Consider the following 22,363-nt stretch of genomic DNA (forward strand, 5'->3'; position numbering starts at 1 on the left):
TCCTATCGACATGTCCCACAATTTTGAGGCATCTATGGGCATGGACCCCAAGATCCCTCTGTTCCTCCACAATGGTGAGAATCCTGCCATTAACCCCGTATTCTGAAATGTATGTGTGTTCTGCATTTTATATAATTATTTTCCACTTTTTCACCACCCTTCTACACCTTCAGCTCTCTTCACATTTTTGTGATGTTAGGTCAAATCAGATTCTTCTCCAACACTTTTTTCATGGAAATCTATTCCCTACCGAATTAACATTTAACCATGCGGGAACATCCATTTTTTTATCCCCTTAAATTGCTTCACGATTGAGAAGTTTCTTTACTAATCTGTTGATGCATGTGATGTTTTTCCAGTCTCCATTTTAATGCTTAAAATATTTTTAAGTATAGTCAAAACAACCAATCGTAGGAGAGTCTGGGATCTGAATGCACAGTTCCAAATAAAGGGAAGTTTCTTTAATGCTGAGGTGAGGAGGAATTTCTTCAGCCAGAAGTGGTGAATCTGTGGAATTTATTGGAATTGGTTTATTATTGTCTCGTAAACCGAGATACTGGGGCAAGCTTGTCTTGTATACTGATCATACAGATCAAATCATCACAAGGCGCATTGATGTAGTAATGTAATCGTAACTGGTATTGGAATTGCTTCATTATTGTCCATTGTTCAGAAGTACAGTGAAAAGCTTGTCTTGCATACTGTTCAACAGATCAAATCATTACACAACGCGTTGAGGTAGAACAAGGACAGACTGCAGAATAAAGTGTAACAGCTGCAGAGAAAGTTCAATGTAGGTAGGCAATAAGGTGCAATATCAAAGTGAGGTAGATTGAAGGTAAAGATTCCATCTTAGTATACTAAGGAACCATTCAATAGTCTGATAATAGTAGGACAGAAGCTGTCCTTGAGTCTGGTGCAACTTGCTCTCAGGCTTTTGTATCTGATGGGAAGGGGGGGGGGAAGAGAGAACGTCGAGGGTGGGATGGGTTTTTGATGATGTTGGCTGCTTTACTGAGGCAGTGAGAAGTATAGTCAGAGCCCATGAAGGCTTTGGCACAGAGGGCAGTGAAAGCCAAGTCATTGGATGTACTTAAGGCAAAGATTGATAGGTTCTTGATAGATAAGAAAGTTAAGTGTTAGAGGGAGAAGGCAGGAGAAAGTATTGAAAAAAAATTCAGCCATGATTAAATGGCAGAGTAGCCTCGATGGGATTAATAGCCTAATTCTTCTCCTATATTTTATGACTTTATGGTCTACTCAACTGTCTACAAGAGCCATAACGTGTCCAAATCTTATGGGCTGCCATGAAGCCTACCATATTTTTGGGACATTGTCTCCTCTCAAGGAAGCACCTGAACAGGTTTGATGAGAATCACCAGGGGTTACCGAATCACAAAAAGAGCAACTCGTGGACTGGAAGCTCCACTTTTCCTCAAAGGGGAAGAAACAGCTGTAGAGACACCCAATGACAGAGGCCCAGCAGTAAACGTAGAAAGCAGAAAACAGATGGTTGCAAGGGAGAGGTGGGCCGTATTGTCAAGGTGAGGGAGGCTCTGCAACTTGCCGGCAGCCATGGCATACGCAGGTTCATTATTGTAAAAGCCATCTAAAGCTCAAAGGCGCTTGGCCCCTGCCCACTGACAGGCAAGAAGCAGACAGAACTCATCACAGACACAGAAGTAGTCGGCAGCATTGCAAGGAATATTTAGAAGATCTTCCATGTCCTTGATGTGATCGCCCTCAATCCTAGCCCAAAGCAGCTTACCTTGCCATCGCTCCCTTCCAACGGGACATTGGGAGGGTCACATCTTAACACAAAAGTAACTTGTCTTCGGAAGCAGATGGCAAAATCCTAAAAACTGTCAGCGAAGAGCTTCCATCGCAACTCCACTGCTTTGACGCAAACATCTGGGAAGAGGGGCATGTTCCAGAGGTCCAAAGGTACTGTAGCTATGATCAGTATTTGAAAAAGGAGAAGTGTCTGGCTATGGTAACTACACTGGGACTTTGCCTCAAGGAAGGTTATTACTAAGATCCTCCTCAGTTACATTCTCCCATTATTAGGGACCCTCACTGTCCGGGACATGCCCTCCTTTTATTATGACCATCAGGGAGGAGATACAGAAGCCTGAAGCCCACATTCAATGATTCAGGAACAGCTTCTTCCCCTCCAGCATCAGATTTCAGAACAGCCCATGAACATTAGTACCTCCTTATTCCTGTGTGTTGCACTCTGTATTTATTTTGCAATTTACAGTAATTTTATGCCTTTGCACTGCAATGCTGCTGTAAAACAACAAACTTCACATCGGATAAGAAATAAGACTCAAATTTCACTCCAGGTTTTCAGAAATATTTCACCAAAATAAGAAGATATAATATCCACCGCGTCACAGCTAGTACTTCTGTTAATGTCAATAAAGCCAATTTTCTACTGGGAAGCCCATTGTTGCAAGATTGTTGCAAGTGTTGCAAGAATGGTTCCAGGGAACTTGGCATAAAATTTCCTGGCAACCGAGTGTTGATAGAAGGACTTGGCAGATTGAGAGTGCTGTGACCAAGCAAAGTTTAGATGGTTGAGTAATGCACATAACGATCAAGTTTATTGCCCTTAGCGATGGAACTAACTGAGATGGTTTTTATACCCGAGATCTATACGCATCACTGTATTAACCTACGTGATAGTCTGCCTTGCTCTTTGAATAGGACTATATTTACTAAATAAAATAGCCCTGTATAATATTCCATTTGCTGCAAATCATCTACCCTACTCCAATTCATTAGTCTGATGAAGAGTTCAGGGAAGGATTCAGAAATACTCTGGATTCCATTTTATGGGAGCATGCAAGCAATCTTGGAAGGTATTAGAGTATTTAATGGGAAGCTGGGGATCTAAATGTCTTTAAAATAACTTTAATAAAAACATTGACCATTCCAATATCAATGCAATTCCAGATAGACTGGATTGGGACCAGAGGTGAGAGTAGGACCACTTTCGCACCGAGGCTGTGGGACTTCCCTGGCTGCTGTGCTTTGTGTCTGCAAGCTTCATGGTGATATGACGAACTGAGGCCAAGGCTTTCGGTTTACTGCAGGCTGCTCCGGGGATTTGGATCTAAGGACTCAATTTGGTTCAGAGTGCTGTTGCTTGTTTCTATTGAGTGCATGTTCTATTGTGTTTTTCTCTCTTTCTCTGCACATTGGGTGTTGGTCTTTATTTTTTTAATTGGATCCTTTTGGGTTCCTTGCTTTGTGGCTGCCTGTAAGCAGACAAATCTCTAGTTTGTATCAGTTATACATACTTTAGAAACATAGAAACATAGAAAACATACAGCACAATACAGGCCCTTCAGTCCACAAAGCTGTGCCGAACATGTCCTTACCTTTGAACTACCTAGGCTTTACCCATAGCCCTCTATTTTTCTAAGCTCCATGTACCCATCCAGGAGTTTCTTAAAAGACCCTATCGTTTCCGCCTCCACTGGCACTGCCGGCAGCCCATTCCACGCACTCACCACTCTCTGCGTAAAAAACTTACCTCTGACATCTCCTCTGTACCTACTTCCAGGCACCTTAAAACTATGCCCTCTCATGCTAGCCATGTCAGCCCTGGGGAAAAGCCTCTGACTATCAACACGATCAATACCTCTCATTATCTTGTACACCTGTATCAAGTCACCTCTTGGAGTCCGTCGCTCCAAGGAGAAAAGGCCGAGTTCACTCAACCTATAAGGCATGCTCCCCAATCCAGGCAACATCCTTGTAAATCTCCTCTGCACCCTTTCTATGGTTTCCACGTCCTTCCTATAGTGAGGCAACCAGAATTGAGCACAGTACTCCAAGTGGGGTCTGACCAGGGTCCTATATAGTTGTAACATTACCTCTCAGCTCTTAAGCTCAATCCCAGGATTGATGAAGGCCAGTGCATCGTATGCCTTCTTAACCAGAGTCAACCCATGTAGCAGCTTTGAGTGTCCTATGGACTCGGACCCCAAGACTCCTCTGATCCTCCACACTGTCAAGTGTCTTACCATTAATTCTATATTCTGCCATCATATTTGACCTACCAAAATGAACCACCTCACACTTATCTGGGTTGAACTCCATCTGCCACTTCTCAGCCCAGTTTTGCATCCTATCAATGTCCCGTTGTAACCTCCACACTATCCACAATGCCCCCACCCTAGTGTCGTCAGCAAATTTACTAACCCATCCCTCCACTTCCTCATCCAGGTCATTTAAAAAAATCACGAAGAGGAAGGGTCTCAGAGCAGATCCCTGAGGCACAGCACCGGTCACCGACCTCCATGCAGTATTTTGACTTGTAAGTTGGGTAAAAATGTAAAAAGGTTAAAAATGCATTTTTGCATCAGCTCTGATTGAGATGGCAGCACTTCCACCTCGGACGTATAAAGCCTCAAGGTCAAGATCTTTGTGCACAAGGATCCAGGCTGGCACGTCGGTGAAGGATTAAGGGAGCAGCTAACTATATAGACTTCTGAAGATCTCACTTAAGACCTCATTTGCAGTATCACATGAAATTAAAAGATCCATGGCTTTACTTGAAGAAAAGCAGTCCAGTCAATCAGAGCATCTTTAGTAATGTTAATCCCTTAATCAATATTTCTAAAGCAAATTATCTAGACAATAGAATTTGTGGCAGCTTGCTTTGCTGAAAATTATTTTCTAAGTAACAGTGTCTACACTTCAAGAGTACTTGGCTGCAAAGGAGTCTGGGGACATTCGGAAAATGTTGAGAAAGGTCATTAGAAATGCAAACCTTTTATTGATAATCCCTTTTAAATTTGATGTTCGTATCTACTTATGTCTGTTATTGGGATTACACAGAAAATCTCTTTGAAGTACTCAATGTTTTCTTCCTAACTCCCATATGAATCAAACAGATCTGTTACTATCCTTGATCATCATCCAAATTGACAGTTATCAACTCTGTTACTTTTAAAAATTATCAATGGATCTAAATTAACAACCTTTACTTTCTGCATTTCACCGTTTTGGGGGTAAGCAGGTGACTTGATTGAGAATTCATTCTGACTGTCGTGGAATATTTTGGAACATTCACAATCCTTTGTAAGTGCCTAAACTTCAATAACACAGGGGAATAGATAGAGTGGACAGCAAGCGCCTCTTCCCCAGGGCATCACTGCTCAATACAAGAGGACATGGCTTTAAGGTAAGGGAAGGAAAGTTCAAGAGGGATATTAGAGGAAGGATTTTTACTCAGAGTGGTTGGTGCGTGGAATGCACTGCCTGAGTCAGTGGTGGAGGCAGATACACTAGTGAAATTTAAGAGACTACTAGACAGGTATATGGAGGAATTTAAGGTGAAGGGTTATATGGGAGGCAGGGTTTAAGGGTCAGTACAACATTGTGGGCCGAATGGCCTGTACTGTGCTGTATTGTTCTTTGTTAACTTATTTACCAGAGGAAATTTGTAGGAAAAGAGCAGCACAGTCAATAAATTGGATAGCAGCCATCTCAAAACAGTAAATATCTACACTTAAAATCCATTGTTTGAAATTATCTTTTTTGTTAGAAAGGTGGAAAAAAGGAATGACATGTATTTACCAAGTGCCCCTTAAGATATTGTAGACATACTATATAATAAATAGGATTATTTTTTATTACTTATTGAGATACAGCGTGGAATAGACCCTCCCGGCCCTTTGAGCCACACTGACCAGCAATCTTTAATCCTAGCCTAATCACGGGACAATAACCCACTATCCAATACGTCTTTGGACTGTTGGAGGAAACCAGAGCACCTGGAGTAAACCCACATGGTCACAGGGAGAACATGCAAACTCCCAGGCAGTGGTGGGAAATGAACCCGGCTCACCTGTACTGTAAAGTGTTGTGGTAACCACTATGCTACCGTGCCACCCCCAAATAACGGGTTATTCTAAACTTAATGATTGATGGTCTGAAAGGATCTTCTGTATCTTTCTGTGTCTCCTGACAATATTATAATTTTGAGCCGTGGTTGGTGTTACAGCCCAATTTGTAGACAACAAAGTGGGAAATGACAGTGAAAATATGTCTCCGTTCTTCCGTCCATTTCTTGTTAAAAATATCACCTCCAGTTTTGATCACAGCAATGGTTTCCTGACCATTCCTATTCTTTCCTCTTGATAAACCACTGCCCAACTGGATTTTGAACTCCAAGTCCTATCCTGCTCTATTTTGCTTGCTTGCTGCTCTTGTCCTTTCTGCCCCATGTTACTCTCAGTTGGTACAGTTTACCATTTTCAATCACCCCACCAAATTAGCACTAGCAAAAGCAAGCAAGAGCGTCCCTGTTTGCCACCATATTGCTCTCTCCCTCAACCTCGATGAAAATATTTTCCATGGGAAAATAATGAAGAGGAGTGTGGGAGAAATTGGTTTTTTTTAGGATGTTACAATTACTTCTCTTGAGTTTCTTGAATTGTTCCCGTGAACCACAAAGATGAATCGCCAAGTACAAGGACGTGCTGAGGTGGATGTAAAGCAAATGCACTCGACCTTCTAACGTTCATTAGGGACTCCTGCATTTTAATACATCGGCTTCAAAAGTCGTAAAATCCAAATTCCTGCACACATCCCTTAGTGACCAACTATGGTTTGGATATGTATGCAGACTCCCTCTCTCGACCGTGTAATGAATGGCTGCACTGGACTGCAATTGCAATTGACGATGCCCCTGAGTGCAGTAACTTGCCACGGTTCAACAGCGCCACCACCAGGTACCTGTTGGTATTGGACCCATTAGTACCTCATTCCCTCTCAATATCTCCTTCCTGTTCTCATCTATTTAAATCCCCTCGCTCTCCCTGACCCCTTATCATTCTTTTCTATTCCTTTTCATTCTTTTGTCTTTACCTCGCCCATTTTTGGTCTTTCTCTTGTCACCCTTTCTTTCCTTTCCATCTTCAATCTTTCTCCACTCTCTTCGCTCATCTTTCTCTTCTCACTCTCACTTTAAGAGGGGTTTCTGTGTGTCCGGGGCAAGCAACAGCAGAATAAATGAAAATTAATTTTAAAATCTGAAATGAGGAGGTACAGGGGCCTTAGGTTCCACACCACAAGGTTCAGGAACAGTTAAGTAGACAACTTTATTCACCTGAACACTAAACTAGGGACAATCTAGGAACTCACTTTCAAGGACTCTACAAATCATGCTCACTGTATTACTATTGATGTATTGATTTGTTTTGTGTGTATTTGCTCAGTTTGGCTTCCTTTGCACATTAGTTTGCCCGTCTTTGTGTGTAGCTTTTCATTGATTCTATCGTGCTTCTTTGTATCTACTGAGAAAATAACAGGAAAATTTATCTCAGGGTGGTATATGCTGACATATATGTACTTTATAATCAATTTATTTGAACTTTGAATTATAAATCAGCACTTAAATCTGGCCGGGTAAGTCATTCTATATCAATAAAGTATTTTCTTCCGCTGGGCCTCTTACACATGCAGTTCAGCACAGCCAGATTCTACATTGTGAGGAATGTGATGTTTGAGTGCACACTAAGAACAGAAACAAGTTCTGCATTCCTGTAAGTGTTCACAGCTTCCCTATACCTCCTCTGCATGCACATTCTTGCTCTCTTAGCCTATCACCCTCTCATTATGAGTCTTTATCCACTTCCCCTAATTCTCTAATCTTCTGCTGGTTCGAACCTATGATTCAATCATATTCCACTATTCTCCATCTCCCTTTTCAGTTCCCTCTTCCATGTTTCCTCAAACTTTTCTCAACTCTTTTTATTGTTACGCTAAGCTTTCTCCCATTTATAACTCTTACCTGACCACCAAGTCCACATTTAAGAGTAATTTGTTGTTAGCTTCAAATATTGGTGAGCCATTGTGCTAGTAGTTTCAGGACCTTAACGACGTTCACTGTATGTTCAGGTCAGAATGATTTGGAGGTGATCTTACCCCGTAGCTTAGCTGCTTCTTCCTTGCAATGAAACATTAGCAGTGGGGGTTTACTCAACTTATCAGTAAAGCATCATGTGTCAATGCTGGAAGCATTGGTCTGGCCTTCATTGTGCTGGAATTCTGGCCATATGCGAACGTTGCCCGTCAATCTTAAACCTCTAACTCCTGCTGTGAGTCAAAAAGAAAGGATAGAAAGATCAGCTTTATTTGTTACAGCTACATCAAAATATTCAGTGAAAAGCATTATTTCCATCAAATAAAATCTGCGAAGTTTGTGCTGGGCAGCCAGCAAGCGCCACCACATTTCTGGCACCAACATAGCATACCCACAACTCACTAGCCCTAACCGTACATCCTGATGTTATAACATCGCTATTGTCTGTTTATTTATTATTGTTTCTTTCTTTGTAGTTGCAGACTGTCTTCTTTTGCACATTGGTTGTTAGTCAGTCTTTTGTTTACGTGTGGTCTTTTATTGACTCTATTGTCTTTGTCAGGGTGCTGAAGCAGGGACCCAATCACAGACCAAGTACAGTGCGCACTGTGATTTTTACTGAGTAGCAAATACAGAGGGGCAACAAAGTTCAGACAGAGATCAAATATTCCAGAGAAATCTAAAAACAAGAATCGGGAAACAGGCAGAGCTGATATTCGGACGGACAGCGTACAGATATGAATGCTGGAAAGGCTCAGAAAACATAGGAAGGGAATGAGGACTGCACCTCTGTGTATGACAGATCACACTGTGTGCAGTGTGGGCTGCTTTTCATGTCCGATGGGCTAATCTTGATGCTATTAATTCTATGTACACGTCAGCTTTAAGGATCTGTGCAAGATCGTGCAAACAACTTCCATTCACATCGGACCTTCCGTAACTTCAGGATATCAGAGTGCGCTTTTCAGCCACTGAGGCACTTTTCATAAAGTGCCTGTCTTATGAGGATAGGCTCAGCGAGCTGGGGCTTTACTCTTTGGAGCGAAGGAGGATCAGATTTGACTTGATCGAGATGTGCTAGATGATGAGGCAGAGATCCAGTGAATAGACAGAGACTTCCTCTCAGGACCCACATGGCTAATAATAGGAAGGGGCTTAATTTTAATTAAGGTGATTGAAGGAAAGTATAGGGGGAGAGGATGTCAGAGGTAAGTTTTTTTTTACACAGAGTGGTGGATGCATGGCACACATTGCCAGGGTGGTGGTTGAAGCAGATACAGTAGGGGCATTTAAGAAAGTTAGCTAGTCACGTGGAAGATAAAAAAACTGGAGGGCTCTCTAGGAGGGGTTAGAGTGATCTTAAGAGTAGGTCTAAAGGTCTGCACAATATCATGGGCCGAAGGGCCTGTACTGTTTTACACTCTCAAGGCAGCTGCATTTGTAAGACAGCCATTTTGCACATAGCAAAGACCGGATAATCAAAGGACAAAGATCAGCAAAGTTATTCGGGATAATTCCTTTGTTCTTCTTCAATAAAGGGAAGGGTTGACAAGACTGCTGCATTGCTGAAGGTGACATATTTCAGGCCTGATGTTAAACTAGGGTGTCTATTGTCCAGTCAAGTGAGTGTGAAGGGATTGCTGGACATCATTTTTTTGGACAAAGAGGGCCAGCATTTATCCTAATTCCTTCCTAGAGGTGGATATAGAGTTTATAGAGTCATGTAACATAGAAAGAGACCCAAATGTGACCAAACTAATGTAGAGTTCAGCTGTAATCCGTGAAGTATATTACTCCCACAGTTCAAATGTTCTGGGATTTCTCAGCGACTGAGAATAAATGAATATAGAAACATTACACCACAGGAACAGGCCCTTCAGCCCACAATGTTGTTCTGAACTAATTTAAATAGTGATTACAATGTGCAACAAAATTAATCCCTTCACCTATACTACAGGTATATCCATATCCTTTCACCCTCTGCACATTCATGTCCCTATCCCAGAGCCTCTTCAACACTTATATCATATCTGCCTCCACCGCTACCTCAGGCAGTGTATTCCAGGCACCCACTACCATCCGCGTAAAAATACAAACCCCATTTCCAGAAAAGTTGGGATATTTTCCAAAATGCAATAAGAACAAAAATCTGTGATATGTTAATTCACGTGAACCTTTATTTAACTGACTAAAGTACAAAGAAAATATTTTCAATAGTTTTACTGACCAACTTAATTGTATTTTGTAAATATACACAAATTTAGAATTTGATGGCTGCAACACACTCAACAAAAGTCGGGACAGAGTTAAAATAAGATTGAAAAGTGCACAGAATATTCAAGTAACACCGGTTTGGAAGACTCCAATTAAGCAGGCTAATTGGTAGCAGGTGAGGTATCATGACTGGGTATAAAAGTAGTGTCCATCAAAGTTGGGGTCGTGGCTCACCCCTTTGTGCCAAAATTTGTGAGAGAATTGTTAAGTCAGTTTAAAAGGAACATTTCCCAATGCAAGATTGCAGTGAATTTAGGTCTTTCAACATCTACAGTACATAATATTGTGAAAAGATTCAGAGAATTCAGAGACATCTCAGTGCAGAAAGGGCAAGGTCGGAAACCACTGTTGAATGCGTGTGATCTTCGAGCCCTCAGGCGGCACTGCCTAAGAAACCGTCATGCTACTGTGACAATTATAGCCACCTGGGCTCGGGAGTACTTCGGAAAACCATTGTCACTTAACACAGTCCGTCGCTGCATCCAGAAATGCAACTTGAAACTGTATTACACAAGGAGGAAGCCATACATCAACTCTATGCAGAAACAGCGGCGAGTTCTCTGGGCCCGAGCTCATCTCAGATGGACCAAAAGACTGTGGAACCGTGTGCTGTGGTCAGATGAGTCCACATTTCAACTAGTTTTCGGAAAAAACGGGTGTCAAGTTCTCCGTGCCAAAGATGAAAACGACCATCCTGATTGTTATCAGTGAAAGGTGCAAAAGCCAGCATCTGTGATGGTATGGGGGTGCATCAGTGCCCACGGCATGGGTGAGTTGCATGTATGTGAAGGTACCATTGACTCTGAGGTGGACATTAGGATTTTAGAGAGACATATGTTGCCATCAAGGCGACGTCTCTTCCCGGGATGTCCATGCTTATTTCAGACAATGCCAGACCACATTCTGCACAGGCTACAACAGCGTGGCTTTGTGTGCTTTGTGTGCGTGTGCTTGACTGGCCTGCTGCCAGTCCAGATCTATCTCCTATTGAAAATGTATGGCACATCATGAAGAGGAGAATCAGACAACGGAGACCACGGACTATTGAGCAGCTGAAGTCTTATATCAAGCAAGAATGGACAAAATTTCCAATTGCAAATCAACTACAATTAGTATCCTCGGTTCCAAAATGATTTAAAAGTGTTATTAAAAGGAAAGGTGATGTAACACAATGGTAAACATGCCTCTGTCCCAACTTTTGTTGAGTGTGTTGCAGCCATCAAATTCTAAATTTGTGTATATTTACAAAATACAATTAAGTTGGTCAGTAAAACTATTGAAAATCTTTTCTTTGTACTTTAGTCAGTTAAATAAAGGTTCACGTGAATTAACATATCACAGATTTTTGTTTTTATTGCATTTTGGAAAATATCCCAACTTTTCTGGAAATGGGGTTTGTACTTACCCTGTACACCTCCTTTGAATTCATCCCCTCACCTTAAATGCACGGTCTTAATCCCCTCCACCTAAATGATGCAAAACTACATTAAAAAAAATGAAACAACACTTTAACATGTTGTGATCAGCGATTCTTTTAATAGACTATCGGACAAAGATGATTACCACAATAGGGAGCACAACAAACTCAGACAAATACTGTATTTCCAACAAATTCATTAACATTCATTCCACATTCAGCAACGTACAAACTTTAAAACTTCATTTAAAGCAGAATCATATGTCTGCAAAGTAAACTGAATGCCAACAAAGCACAGGAACTTATCAGGACATAGAATTCCAAAGCTTATGTTAAACTTAAACAATTCATCCTTCGTGTTTTGTGTGCACAGCATAGTAACAGTTCCCAAACGTCAGCATTGCTGGACTGAGAGGCTACGGTTGTCTCTAAAGATCAGAAAGGTTCCATAATTCACCTTCACGAAAAACAATCAACCAGATGAAAGTCTTCAAGTTTGAGTGGGTTGGAGGTTTACTGCAGAGGGGCCACTGGACCACAGACACCCATGTCAGAATTATTTCCACATGTACACAGAACGTAGAATAGTACAGCACAGTACAGGCCCTTCGGCCCACAATGTTGTGCCAACCCTTAAACCCTGCCTCCCATATAACCCCCCCCCCACCTTATGTAGAATAACACAAAACTAAGAGCTGTACATATAAGACAATGACAAGTTAATACAATAGAACAGAGAGACTTCTTCACAATCAAAATGTGCAACTCAGTAGACACAGGAAACAGGCAAGGGAACATATTACATAATAACTGACCAGAATACTGAATGAGGGCGAGTAGGTCGATGAAATGCCAGCAGTCACATACGGACTGTGACTAGCCCAAGACAGTTGCACATTATGATCTATTTCTGTGCAATAACTTCTACAAAAAAGACGTAAGGTATGGATATGATGCTGGGTCCCTCAGCTACAACAAAAACAGTTCATTTGCAGTTATACAATAACTTTTCACATCCCCCAACACCCAAGCAGCTACTCAAGACAACATGAGAAATTAAAATACGACCAAAGATCAATTTAAGAGGTAGGCGGCTTAAAAGGAGAAAAGGGAAGTAGAGAAGTAGAAGGATTAATGTCAGCAGTTCTATTTTTTAGTGTACTAGAATCTGAAGGAACTGCCGAGAACTGTTATGATAAATTCAAAAGAGGTCAAATTGAAGGGAGCAGTGATTTGGGAGGGTTGTACGGTTGGAGGATGTCACAAAGGTAGAGATTTGAAACCAAGGGTGAGAACTTTGCATTTTGAGACACTGCTTTAACACGAAGTAGGGGAACATAATTTAGTGTAAGGACTGGATGGTGTGATACGTTGGCCATGCTGTACAGCTGCTGCCCTCACAGTGACAGCGATCTGGCTTCATTCCTGACCTCTGTTGCTGTTTGCGTGCAGTTTGCATGTTTCCCCCCAGGGTGTCAGTGTACAGAAACGTGCTCTTCAGCCCATCTCATCTTTGCCAACCCAAGCTAATCCCAACCTTTCCTGTCCATATTTTTATCAAAATGTCTTTCACATGTCGCTATTGTACGTGCCTCAACTGCTTTCTCTGGCAACTCATTCCATATACTCACTACCCTGGTACATGTGAAAATATTTCCCCTCAGGGCTCTTTTAAACCTCCCCCCTCCCTTTAATTCTACTTCTTGATTCCCTTTCCCTGAGGGGGGGGGGGAGTCTGTGTGCTTTTGGAAACCACTTTTTTAAAATTATACTTTTTATAAGTGGTTAAGAAGGCGAACCGTGTATTGGCCTTCATCAATCGTGGAATTGAATTTAGGAGCTGAGAGGTAATGTTGCAGATATACAGGACCCTGCTCAGACCCCACTTGGAGTACTGTGCTCAGTTCTGGTCATCTCACTACAGGAAGGATGTGGAAGCCATAGAAAGGGTGCAGAAAAGATTTACAAGGATGTTGCCTGGATTGGGGAGCATGCCTTATGAGAACTAGTTGAATGAACTCGGCCTTTTCTCCTTGGAGCGACGGAGGATGAGAGGTGACCTGATAGAGGTGTACAAGATGATGAGAGGCATTGATCGTGTGGATAGTCAGAGGCTTTTTCCCTGGGCTGAAATGGTTACCACAAGAGGACACAGGTTTAAGGTGCTGGGGAGTAGGTACAGAGGAGATGTCAGGGGTAAGTTTTTTACTCAAGAGAGTGGTGAGTGCATGGAATGGGCTGCCGGCAAAGGTGGTGGAGCTGAATACAATAGGGTCTTTTAAGAGACTTTTGGATAGGTACATGGAGCTTAGAAAAATAGAGGGCTATAGGTAAGCCTAGTACTTTCTAGGGTAGGGACATGTTCAGCACAACCTTGTGGGCCAAAGGGCCTGTATTGTGGTGTAGGTTTTCTATAAGATTTGTAATTTTTAACAAACTCCTGTATTTTTCACACTCACTGGCAGGAAGTGGCATAGCAGCTAAACTCAAACAAGAAAATCTGCAGGTGCTGTAAGTCCAAGTAACACACACAAAATGCTGGAGAAACTCAGCAGGCCAGGCAGCAACTATAGAAAATGAGTACAGTCAAAGTTTCGGGCCAAGACCCTTCAGCAGGACTGGAGAAAAAAGAGATGAGGAGTTTGAGTTAGAGGAGAGAGATAAACAGAAGTTGATAGGTGAAATCAGGAGGGGGAGGGGTGAAATAAAGAGTTGGGAAGTCGATTGGTGAAAGAGATACAGGGCTGGAGAAGGGGGGAATCTAACAGGAGAGGAAAGAAGGCCATGGAAGAAAGGAGGAGCACCAGTGGGAGGTGATGGGCAGGCAAGCAGATGAGGTCAGAGAGGGTAAAGGGGATGGGGAACAGAGAAGGAGATGGGGTGGGAGGCATTATTGGAAGTTCAAGATATCGATGTTCATGCCATCAGGTTGGAGGCTACCCAGCCTAGCCAATCAGGAGGGATGGATGACGGGGGTATATATACCACCGAACTAGGCACGACTAAACATCATCCCTGATGAAGACGGACAAAATCGACACCTGTGCCCAGCTGGAAGCCCAAGAAGTTTATTTGTCAGACACGCCGGGAAAGCATTGGATCCTTTTTCTTTATCTTTTAATAAAAGTGATGGATTTTTTCCAGAGGTGCCATCTTGGCTTCTTTATTCTCTTGTCTCCGCATTCATCTTACCTCACAGCACCCTTTCTCAGCTCTTCATTTAGTTTGACAAGGATTTGTATATTTATTTGTACGCTAAAATAAACTGAAGCTTTGGAATTCAGACAGCTCATCATTCCTGAATCTCAGAAGGATCAGTAGACAGAGAGCCAGCAGTGCGTTCACCCTATCTATGCCCCTCATGATTTTATACCCCTCTACAATGTTCCGCTCAGATTCCTACACTCCAAACAATAAAGTGCAGGCCTGCCCAACCTCTCCCTGTCAGTCAGGCCCCAGGGGACGGAGGGTTTCAGCAGCATTCTCATAAATATTCTCACGTTGTCTCTGTGGCATCCTTGTTTCCTGGCACATTCCAGAGGAGGGTGGATTAGGTTAAATGAGCACTGTAAAGTGTATGAAGGTGAATGGACGACCCTGGGGATGGGGGGCGCAGGAGGAAGTTGGCATGGTCAAGGAGCACTGGCTGAAACAGGGAGTGGCAGGTGTAAATGGGTGCCCAATGGTCAGTATGGACTCAGTGGGCAAAAGTGCCTTTTCCTTGCTCCATGACTCCATGAAGGCTGTAGTGTGGGGGAGAAGGAGGGAGGACAGTTCAACCTCACTCTTTTGCCTCCCGGTCCTGCAGGCCGGCACACCTGTGCTTTGCCAGGTAGCTGGCCAGCACAAAGCCCTTGCCGCAGACCGGGCACCGGTGGGGCCGCTCCCCGCTGTGGTGGTACTGGTGCAGCTTCAGGCTGAAGGCCTGCGTGAAGCCCTTTCCACAGTTGGCGCATTTGAAGGGGCGCTCGCCCGAGTGGATGCGCTGGTGGACGCGCAGGGTGGCCGAGTAGGCCAACGCCTTTCCGCACACAGGGCAGACGAAGGGCCGCCGCTCACCGTGCACGCGCCGGTGCTGTGCCAGGTTACGCGGGGCACGGAACCGCTTGCCGCAGGCCGCGCACTCGAAGGCCTTGTCGGCCCGGTGGATCTGCCGGTGCTCGGCCAGCTTGTTGGAGGCGCAGAAGCGCTTGCCACAGCCGGCGCAGGCGAAGGGCTTCTCGCCGGTGTGGATGCGCTCGTGCTTGGCCAGGTAGCCGGCCGCCCGGAAGGCCTTGTGGCAGACAGAGCAGGAGAACGGCCGCTCGCCGCTGTGAAGACGCCCGTGCTTGGCCAGGTAGCTGGCTGTCCAGAAGCGCTTGTGGCAGACCCCGCACTCAAAGGGCCGGCCACCGGTGTGTGAGGCCCGGTGCCGGGCCATCTCGCCGGGCGTGCAGAAACCCTGCCCGCAAACAGGGCACGGGTGGAGCCGCTTGTGCGTGTGGCCCCGGGCGTGCCGAGCCAGTTCACCTGAGGTGTAGAAGCGTTTCTCACAGGCCGAACAGCTGAATGGCCTCTCCTCGCTGTGAATGCGCTGGTGCCGAGTCAGGTTGCTACAGCTGTAGAAACTCTTGTCACACACAGGGCACTCGAACGGTCTCTCCCCGGTGTGCACCCGCAAGTGCCTCTCCAGGCCTGAGGGGGACCTGAAGCCTTTACCACACTCGGGGCAGTAGTAGTGGTACCAAGACCTCGGCGTCTCAGGAGACTGTGGCTCACCCACTGCATCGCCGGCCTCTTCCTTCAGCTCCACGTTCAGGGCCGCCGTGGAGGTCATTCCCGACACCAGGCTGTGCTGCAAAGAAAGCGACACTTTAAACTCATGGAAAAGTTGGGTGAAACATCTACCTGGAATTCCCTCTTCTCCAACATCGTGAATCTCCTCTGCCTGTACTATGTGTTGTAGCTACCTACACTAATCTCCTCTTCCTGTGTACCTGCCTACACAGGTCTCTTCTCTTCTCATTATGTCCACAGCCTCGACGCCTTGTCTGGGTGTATCTTTAATGTTTGTCAGACCTTCTGCCGCCACCACCTCTTCAAGCAGTGCACTCCGGCCAAATCTCAGTTCTCTTGAAAACACTTCCTTTCAGATCCACTCTAAATGTCTGACCTCTCATCTTAAACCAATGCTTCTTTGCCTTAGTTACACCCACCATGTGAACAGATCTTTATTATCTACTCCATAGCTCTGACAATTTTATGGATGTATCCCCATGGTCCTGCTGTTAACCAACGCTCCTTAGAATCCGACCATTCACTATATACACCCTACCCTTGTTTCATCATCATTATGTGCCATGTGCGATCACGGTGACCATGATTTTTCCTGGCAATTTTTCTACAGAAGTGGGTTGCCATTGCCTTCTTCTGGGCAGTGTCTTTACAAGATGGGTGACCCCAGCCATTATCAAAATTCTTTGAAACGGTCTGCTTGGTGTCAGTGGTCGCATAACCAGGACTTGTGATGTGCACCAGCTGCTCATACGACCGTCCACCACCTGCTCCCATGGCTTCACATAACGCTGATCAGGGGGCCTAAGCAAGTGCTACATCTTGCCAAGGGTGACCTGCAGGCTAGTGGAAAGACAGAACATCTTGCACCTCCTTTGGTAGAGACATATCTCCACTCTGCCACCCTTGTTTGCCTTCTCAAAATGCACTGCCTTGCATTTGTTAGGATTAAATTCCATTTGCCATTCCTCCACCCAGCTTTCAAGCTGATCTGTATCACACTGTAGTCTCAGTCAAACTTTCTCTCAATCTATACATCACCAGTTTTTGTATCATCCGCACATTTTCTTGTCATATCTCGTACATCCACATCCGGTCAGGAATATACATTACAAACATCAAACCACATCCTCGTGCTATCAAGATTGCCGGTACTGATCGATGTCCCCTTTTGTCATGAGTTATTTGACTTTAAGACCTTTTTGGATCGAACTGAATATTCACAAGTTCGCATGTTGTGCTGTGATTAGTGAACTGGTCTGGTAGTCCTTCGAATGCAGGCTTAAATCCCACCTTAGGACCTTCTGACGTAAAACAATTCATAAAAACAACAATGAGGTTTGCAAAGATCTAAATGTTAGATCATGTTCTGTTGGGAAGGAGATTATGTTTTCCCCAGTTTGGTTCTATGGGTGTCTTCCATCCCATGCTAACACTTAATTTTCCCTCTAACATGGTATGCTTGTATTAGCATCTGCTCTAAGTAAATATTGATTGGTTTAAAAAGTATAGTTGAGTGTTATCACTTGATAATATATTTTCAGGTAACTGCCGGAAATTACAAATACAAGAGATTCTGCAGATGCTGGAGATTATGGGTGACACACACAAAAAATAGAGGAGCCTAGCAAGTCAGGCAATATCTATGTTGAGGATTACACAGTTAAAAATTTAGGTTAAAAGTTTCATCAGGAGTGGAAAGGAAGGGGGCAGAAGCCAGAATAAGAAGGTGGTGAGGGGGAGGGGGAGGAGTACAAGCTGGGTGTGAGTGGTAGAAGATACATTAGGGACATTTAAGAAACTCTTAGATAGGCACATGGATGATAGAAAAGTGGAGGGTATGTAAGAGGGAAAGGTTAGTTTGATCTTAGAGTAGGTTATAAAGTCAACACAACATTGTGGGCCGGAGGGCCTCTAATGCACTATAATGCTCTATTTTCTATATACTAAGCATCTAACACTCAGAGATGTGGTTTGGCCACTTCCTTCCACATTGGCCCTAATCAAGTGCTCTATCCCAAAATCCCTGGGTTACTTAAGATAGAACCTAACTAAAATAAACATCGTATTTGACAGCATATGAAGAGAGAAACTGACTGTGGAGGCTGGAGGAATAATAAGAAGATGTTTGCTGATGACACCACTGTCATTCGCCGAATCAAAGGTGGTGGCGAATCAGCATATAGGAGGGAGTGGTGCCACAACAACAACCTCTTACTTAATGTCAGCAAGACCAAGAAGAAGGTTATTGCCTTCAGGAGGAGCAAACCAGTGGAGAGGGTCAGCAACTCTAAATTTCTCTGTGTTTTCATTTCGGAGGATATGTCCTTCGTCCATCACATAAACGCAATTATGAAGAAAGCATGGCAGTGCCTCTACTTCCTTAGAGGTTTGCAAAGATTCGACATGACATCTAAAACTTTTACAAACTTCTACAGATGAGTGGTAGAGGGCATATTGACCGGCTGCATCACAGACGGGTATGCAAACACCAATGCCTTTGAATGGAAAATCCAACAAAAAGTAGTGGATACAGCCCAGGCCATCAACAGTACATCCCTCTCCACCACTGAGCACATCTACAAGGAGTGCTATCACAGCAAAGCAGCATCCATCATCATGGTTCTCCACCACCCAGGTCATGCTCTCTTCTCACTGCTGCCATCAGGAAGAAAGTAAAGCAGCCTCAGGATCCACACCACCAGGTTCAGAAATGATTATTACCCCTCACCATCAGGCTCTTGAACCAGTGGGGATAACTTCACTAGTCCCACGACTAAAATGTTCCCACAACCTATGGCCTCACTTTCAAGGACTCTTCATCTCATGTTCTCGATACTTATTGCTTGTTTATTTATTATTATTATTTCTTCTGCATTTGCAAAGTTTGTTGTCTTTCACACATTGATTGTTTGGGTGCGGTCTTCCATCGATTCTACTATAGTTCCTGGATTTACTGAGCATGCGCACAAGAAAACAAATCTCAGGCTTGTATAGGGTGACAAATTATGTACTTTGATAATAAATCTACTTTGAACTTTGAACCCAAGACACAGAGGTAGATAAATAGCAGTAGGTATCACCAGAAAATATACACTTCCATCCATTGTGATTCTAAAAGAACTCTCTTAAATATTTTATAATATTTATGATCCTAATATACTTATAATAATCACAGCTCTAAATGTCTCACTAGCTTCAAACTTCCTCAAACCTTAGTAAACAAGACATACTTCTGCTGCATTTCCTCAACATCCTTCCTTTTGTACAAAGAGGTAAAGCTGCCAGACCACACCGGCTAAAGTTTCATTGTTTTGATTCAGTTCCACATTTTGGAATTAATGCTTGTAATTGCTTGCTGCTCCATTGAGAAAACATCACTCTCCTGCCTTGCACCCTCAAGAAGGCAGCTTACCTGTGTCTTCTGGAGGCAGTGAGAGGCAGCCACTGGGTGTTGGCCTTGAGAGATAAAACATCTCATAGAGAATTTTGCTACTGGCATTTCACGTTAGATCTGGGCTTGACTACCTCCCCGTATATAGACGAGCCAACTGATTAATACTGAAGTGCCTCCAGAGACAGGTAAGGACGGGTAATTGCACGTAAGTTGAACCTGCTAACAGGAGCAGCCCAATAACATCAATGTTTTGAACCTTAATCACCTACTTCGTATTATTTATTTATTTATTAATATTTGGTTTTGTAGTTACACAGTTTGACTTATTTTGCACATTGGTTGCTAGTCAGTCCTTGTGTATCATTTTCCACTGATTCTACTGTAGTTCTTTGTTCTACTGTGAATGTATGTAAGAAAATGAATCTCAGGGTCAGATATGGACATACTTTGCTTATAAATCTACTTTGAACTTTAAACCATCAGACTGGGAGCTCCCCTGTTCCAAGGGACAGGGGGAGTCTTTTTCCCCACCTTTATGAGCAGTCAGCTGGGGTTTAAGGAACGGCAGCTCGAACGATAAGGCGCTATCTGGCTGTCAGTTTGCATTAGGTGGGCAAATGGGATACCAACCTATTAATTCCTGATGTAATGAAAAAGATCTGACAGCTTCTGTCAGCCTATCAGCTTTCACACCATTAAGACCGATAACAGAAAGGTTCCTGAGAAAGGCCAATAACATCATGGAGGATCACACCCACCCTGCTCTTGAACTGTCTGTCCCAGGGAGGCGGCTACAAAGCATCCAGGCCAGGACCACCAGACTCAAAAACAGTTACTTCCCCAAACAGTAGGGCTAATTAGTACCTCCACCCACAAACCTTCCCCCACCCCGCCCCACTACTTATCATTTCCTGTCAGAGTCACCTTGTGGACAGAGATTCCTGTGCCTAGCATCACTTTGTGTACATGCAATGTATATTGTCACAATTATTTCCTTCCACTTTACACTCGCGCACTGGAGATGGCACCAAACAAATTTGAACCGTGAATCTTAAGCAGTTATTTCTTAGGCTGGTTGGTCGGTGGAAACAGCAGGGTAAAACAGTGAAAGCGAAGGCCCGGGGAGACGCCGTGAGCTTGACAGATCCCCTATCACCTTCGATCATGTCGTCCGCCTCCCTTCCTAGTACAGACGCCGGGCTGACCCCCTCTGACATCCCCACGGAGAGTCCGAAGCCTCCAGCGGAACCGGGGCTGATACAAACCAGCCGCTCGCTCAGGAGCCCCGAAGGCTAATCTTTCCCGACTCGTTACTCACGGTCATAGGGGCGGCTGTGGGTGATCCGCGATCAGTAGCAGTTTCCCCGCCGCCCTGTCAGCTTCCCGGTCCCCGTCTCCGGCAGCGGAGCAGGGAGACTCAACCATCATACAAAGAGATGGAAGACCCTGCCATGCGCATGCACAAACCCACTCTCCTTTCTCCGGCTGTGGGTTATGGGTAAACACTTCCCCCCTAATCTGCCCCTAGCTGCTCGGCCGCAGAATTTACACCTAAATGCAGAAAATCCATAACTGCCCGACAAATACTTTCTCTGCAAGCAATGGATTACTTCCAGAGTGTTTGCGAGCCGTGAATCACTTGTCGTAATGCGCACAGTGAGATCCCACAAACGGAGGTAAACGAACACGTCAGGGCAACTGATTTTGCAGTTATAAGGGAGAATGCAATCGCCACTTTGCGCACAAGCTTGCCCCATGAACCGTAACAGCCGGGTAATACCATTTAGATAGCTGCAGGAGTTTATAAGGAAAAATGGAACGGCTATGGGGAGGGAAGAGTGAGATTGATTTTATTAGGTTCAAAGGTCGGTACAACATGATGGGCCGAACGGCCTTATTCAGCTGTAATGTTCTGTGTTCTACATGGTATAAAAATTCAGCCCGGTTTATTTTCATTTGGTTTTCGCTGGAGGATGAAATGCTGGCTTCTCCGAGGACTGTACCTCGCTGTGGCGGAGGGCTTGGTGAGTTCCAGAGATCCCGAGAGCGATTCCCTTCTGCTAGGGTCACCCATCGTGGTAAAGTCAAGGCAGAAGCTCCGGGCGGAGAGTGATCCGACCAAGACCTCACCGTGTGAGCTGGTGGAAGGCAATGACCCATCACACTGGCAGTGAAAGCATAGGAAACTGGACTGTGACCGCAATCTGTCAGGGACCTCGTGTTGGCTGCCCATGCTTTATCCTCCCCACATTAAACAAAGTCCCGCACAGGCAATCTCTGTTAAGGGAATCCACCTTAACATCCCGGATTAAGACCATATGTCATAGGAGCAGACTTAGGCCATTTGGCCCCTTGAGTCTGCTCTGCCATTCCATCATGGCCGATCCATTTCCCTCTCAACCCCATTCTCCTGCCTCTTCCCCATAACCGTTCACACCCTGACTTATCAAGAAACTATCAACCTCCGCCTTAAATCCACCCAGTGACCTGGCCTCCACAGCCACCCGTGGCAGTAAATTCCACAAATTCACCACCCTCTGGCTAAAGAAATTACTCCTCAACTCCGTTCTAAATGGACTTCCCTCTATTCTGAGGCTGTGCCCTCTGGTCTTAGACTCTT

At 44.3% G+C, this 22,363-nt stretch overlaps 1 protein-coding gene across 2 annotated transcripts; it reads right to left on the reverse strand.

The window, feature by feature from the left end:
* Positions 1-11,670: 11,670 nt before the first annotated feature.
* On the reverse strand, positions 11,671-21,146 carry LOC140717238 (uncharacterized). 2 transcript variants are annotated; one of them, XM_073030585.1, is made up of 2 exons: positions 21,062-21,146; positions 11,671-16,402 (listed from the first exon to the last, which is right to left on the reverse strand). In XM_073030585.1, the coding sequence occupies exon 2, from the start codon at positions 16,387-16,389 to the stop codon at positions 15,355-15,357; it is 1,035 nt and encodes a 344-aa protein (XP_072886686.1). In that variant the 5' UTR covers positions 16,390-16,402; positions 21,062-21,146; the 3' UTR covers positions 11,671-15,354. The 2 variants fall into 2 exon arrangements, with proteins under 2 accessions (XP_072886686.1, XP_072886685.1); XM_073030584.1 differs by having other exon boundaries at positions 11,671-16,407.
* Between the last annotated feature and the right edge of the window lie 1,217 nt (positions 21,147-22,363).

This window comes from Hemitrygon akajei, chromosome 27 (genome assembly GCF_048418815.1).
Source record: "Hemitrygon akajei chromosome 27, sHemAka1.3, whole genome shotgun sequence".
Classification (NCBI taxonomy): Eukaryota; Metazoa; Chordata; class Chondrichthyes; order Myliobatiformes; family Dasyatidae; genus Hemitrygon; species Hemitrygon akajei.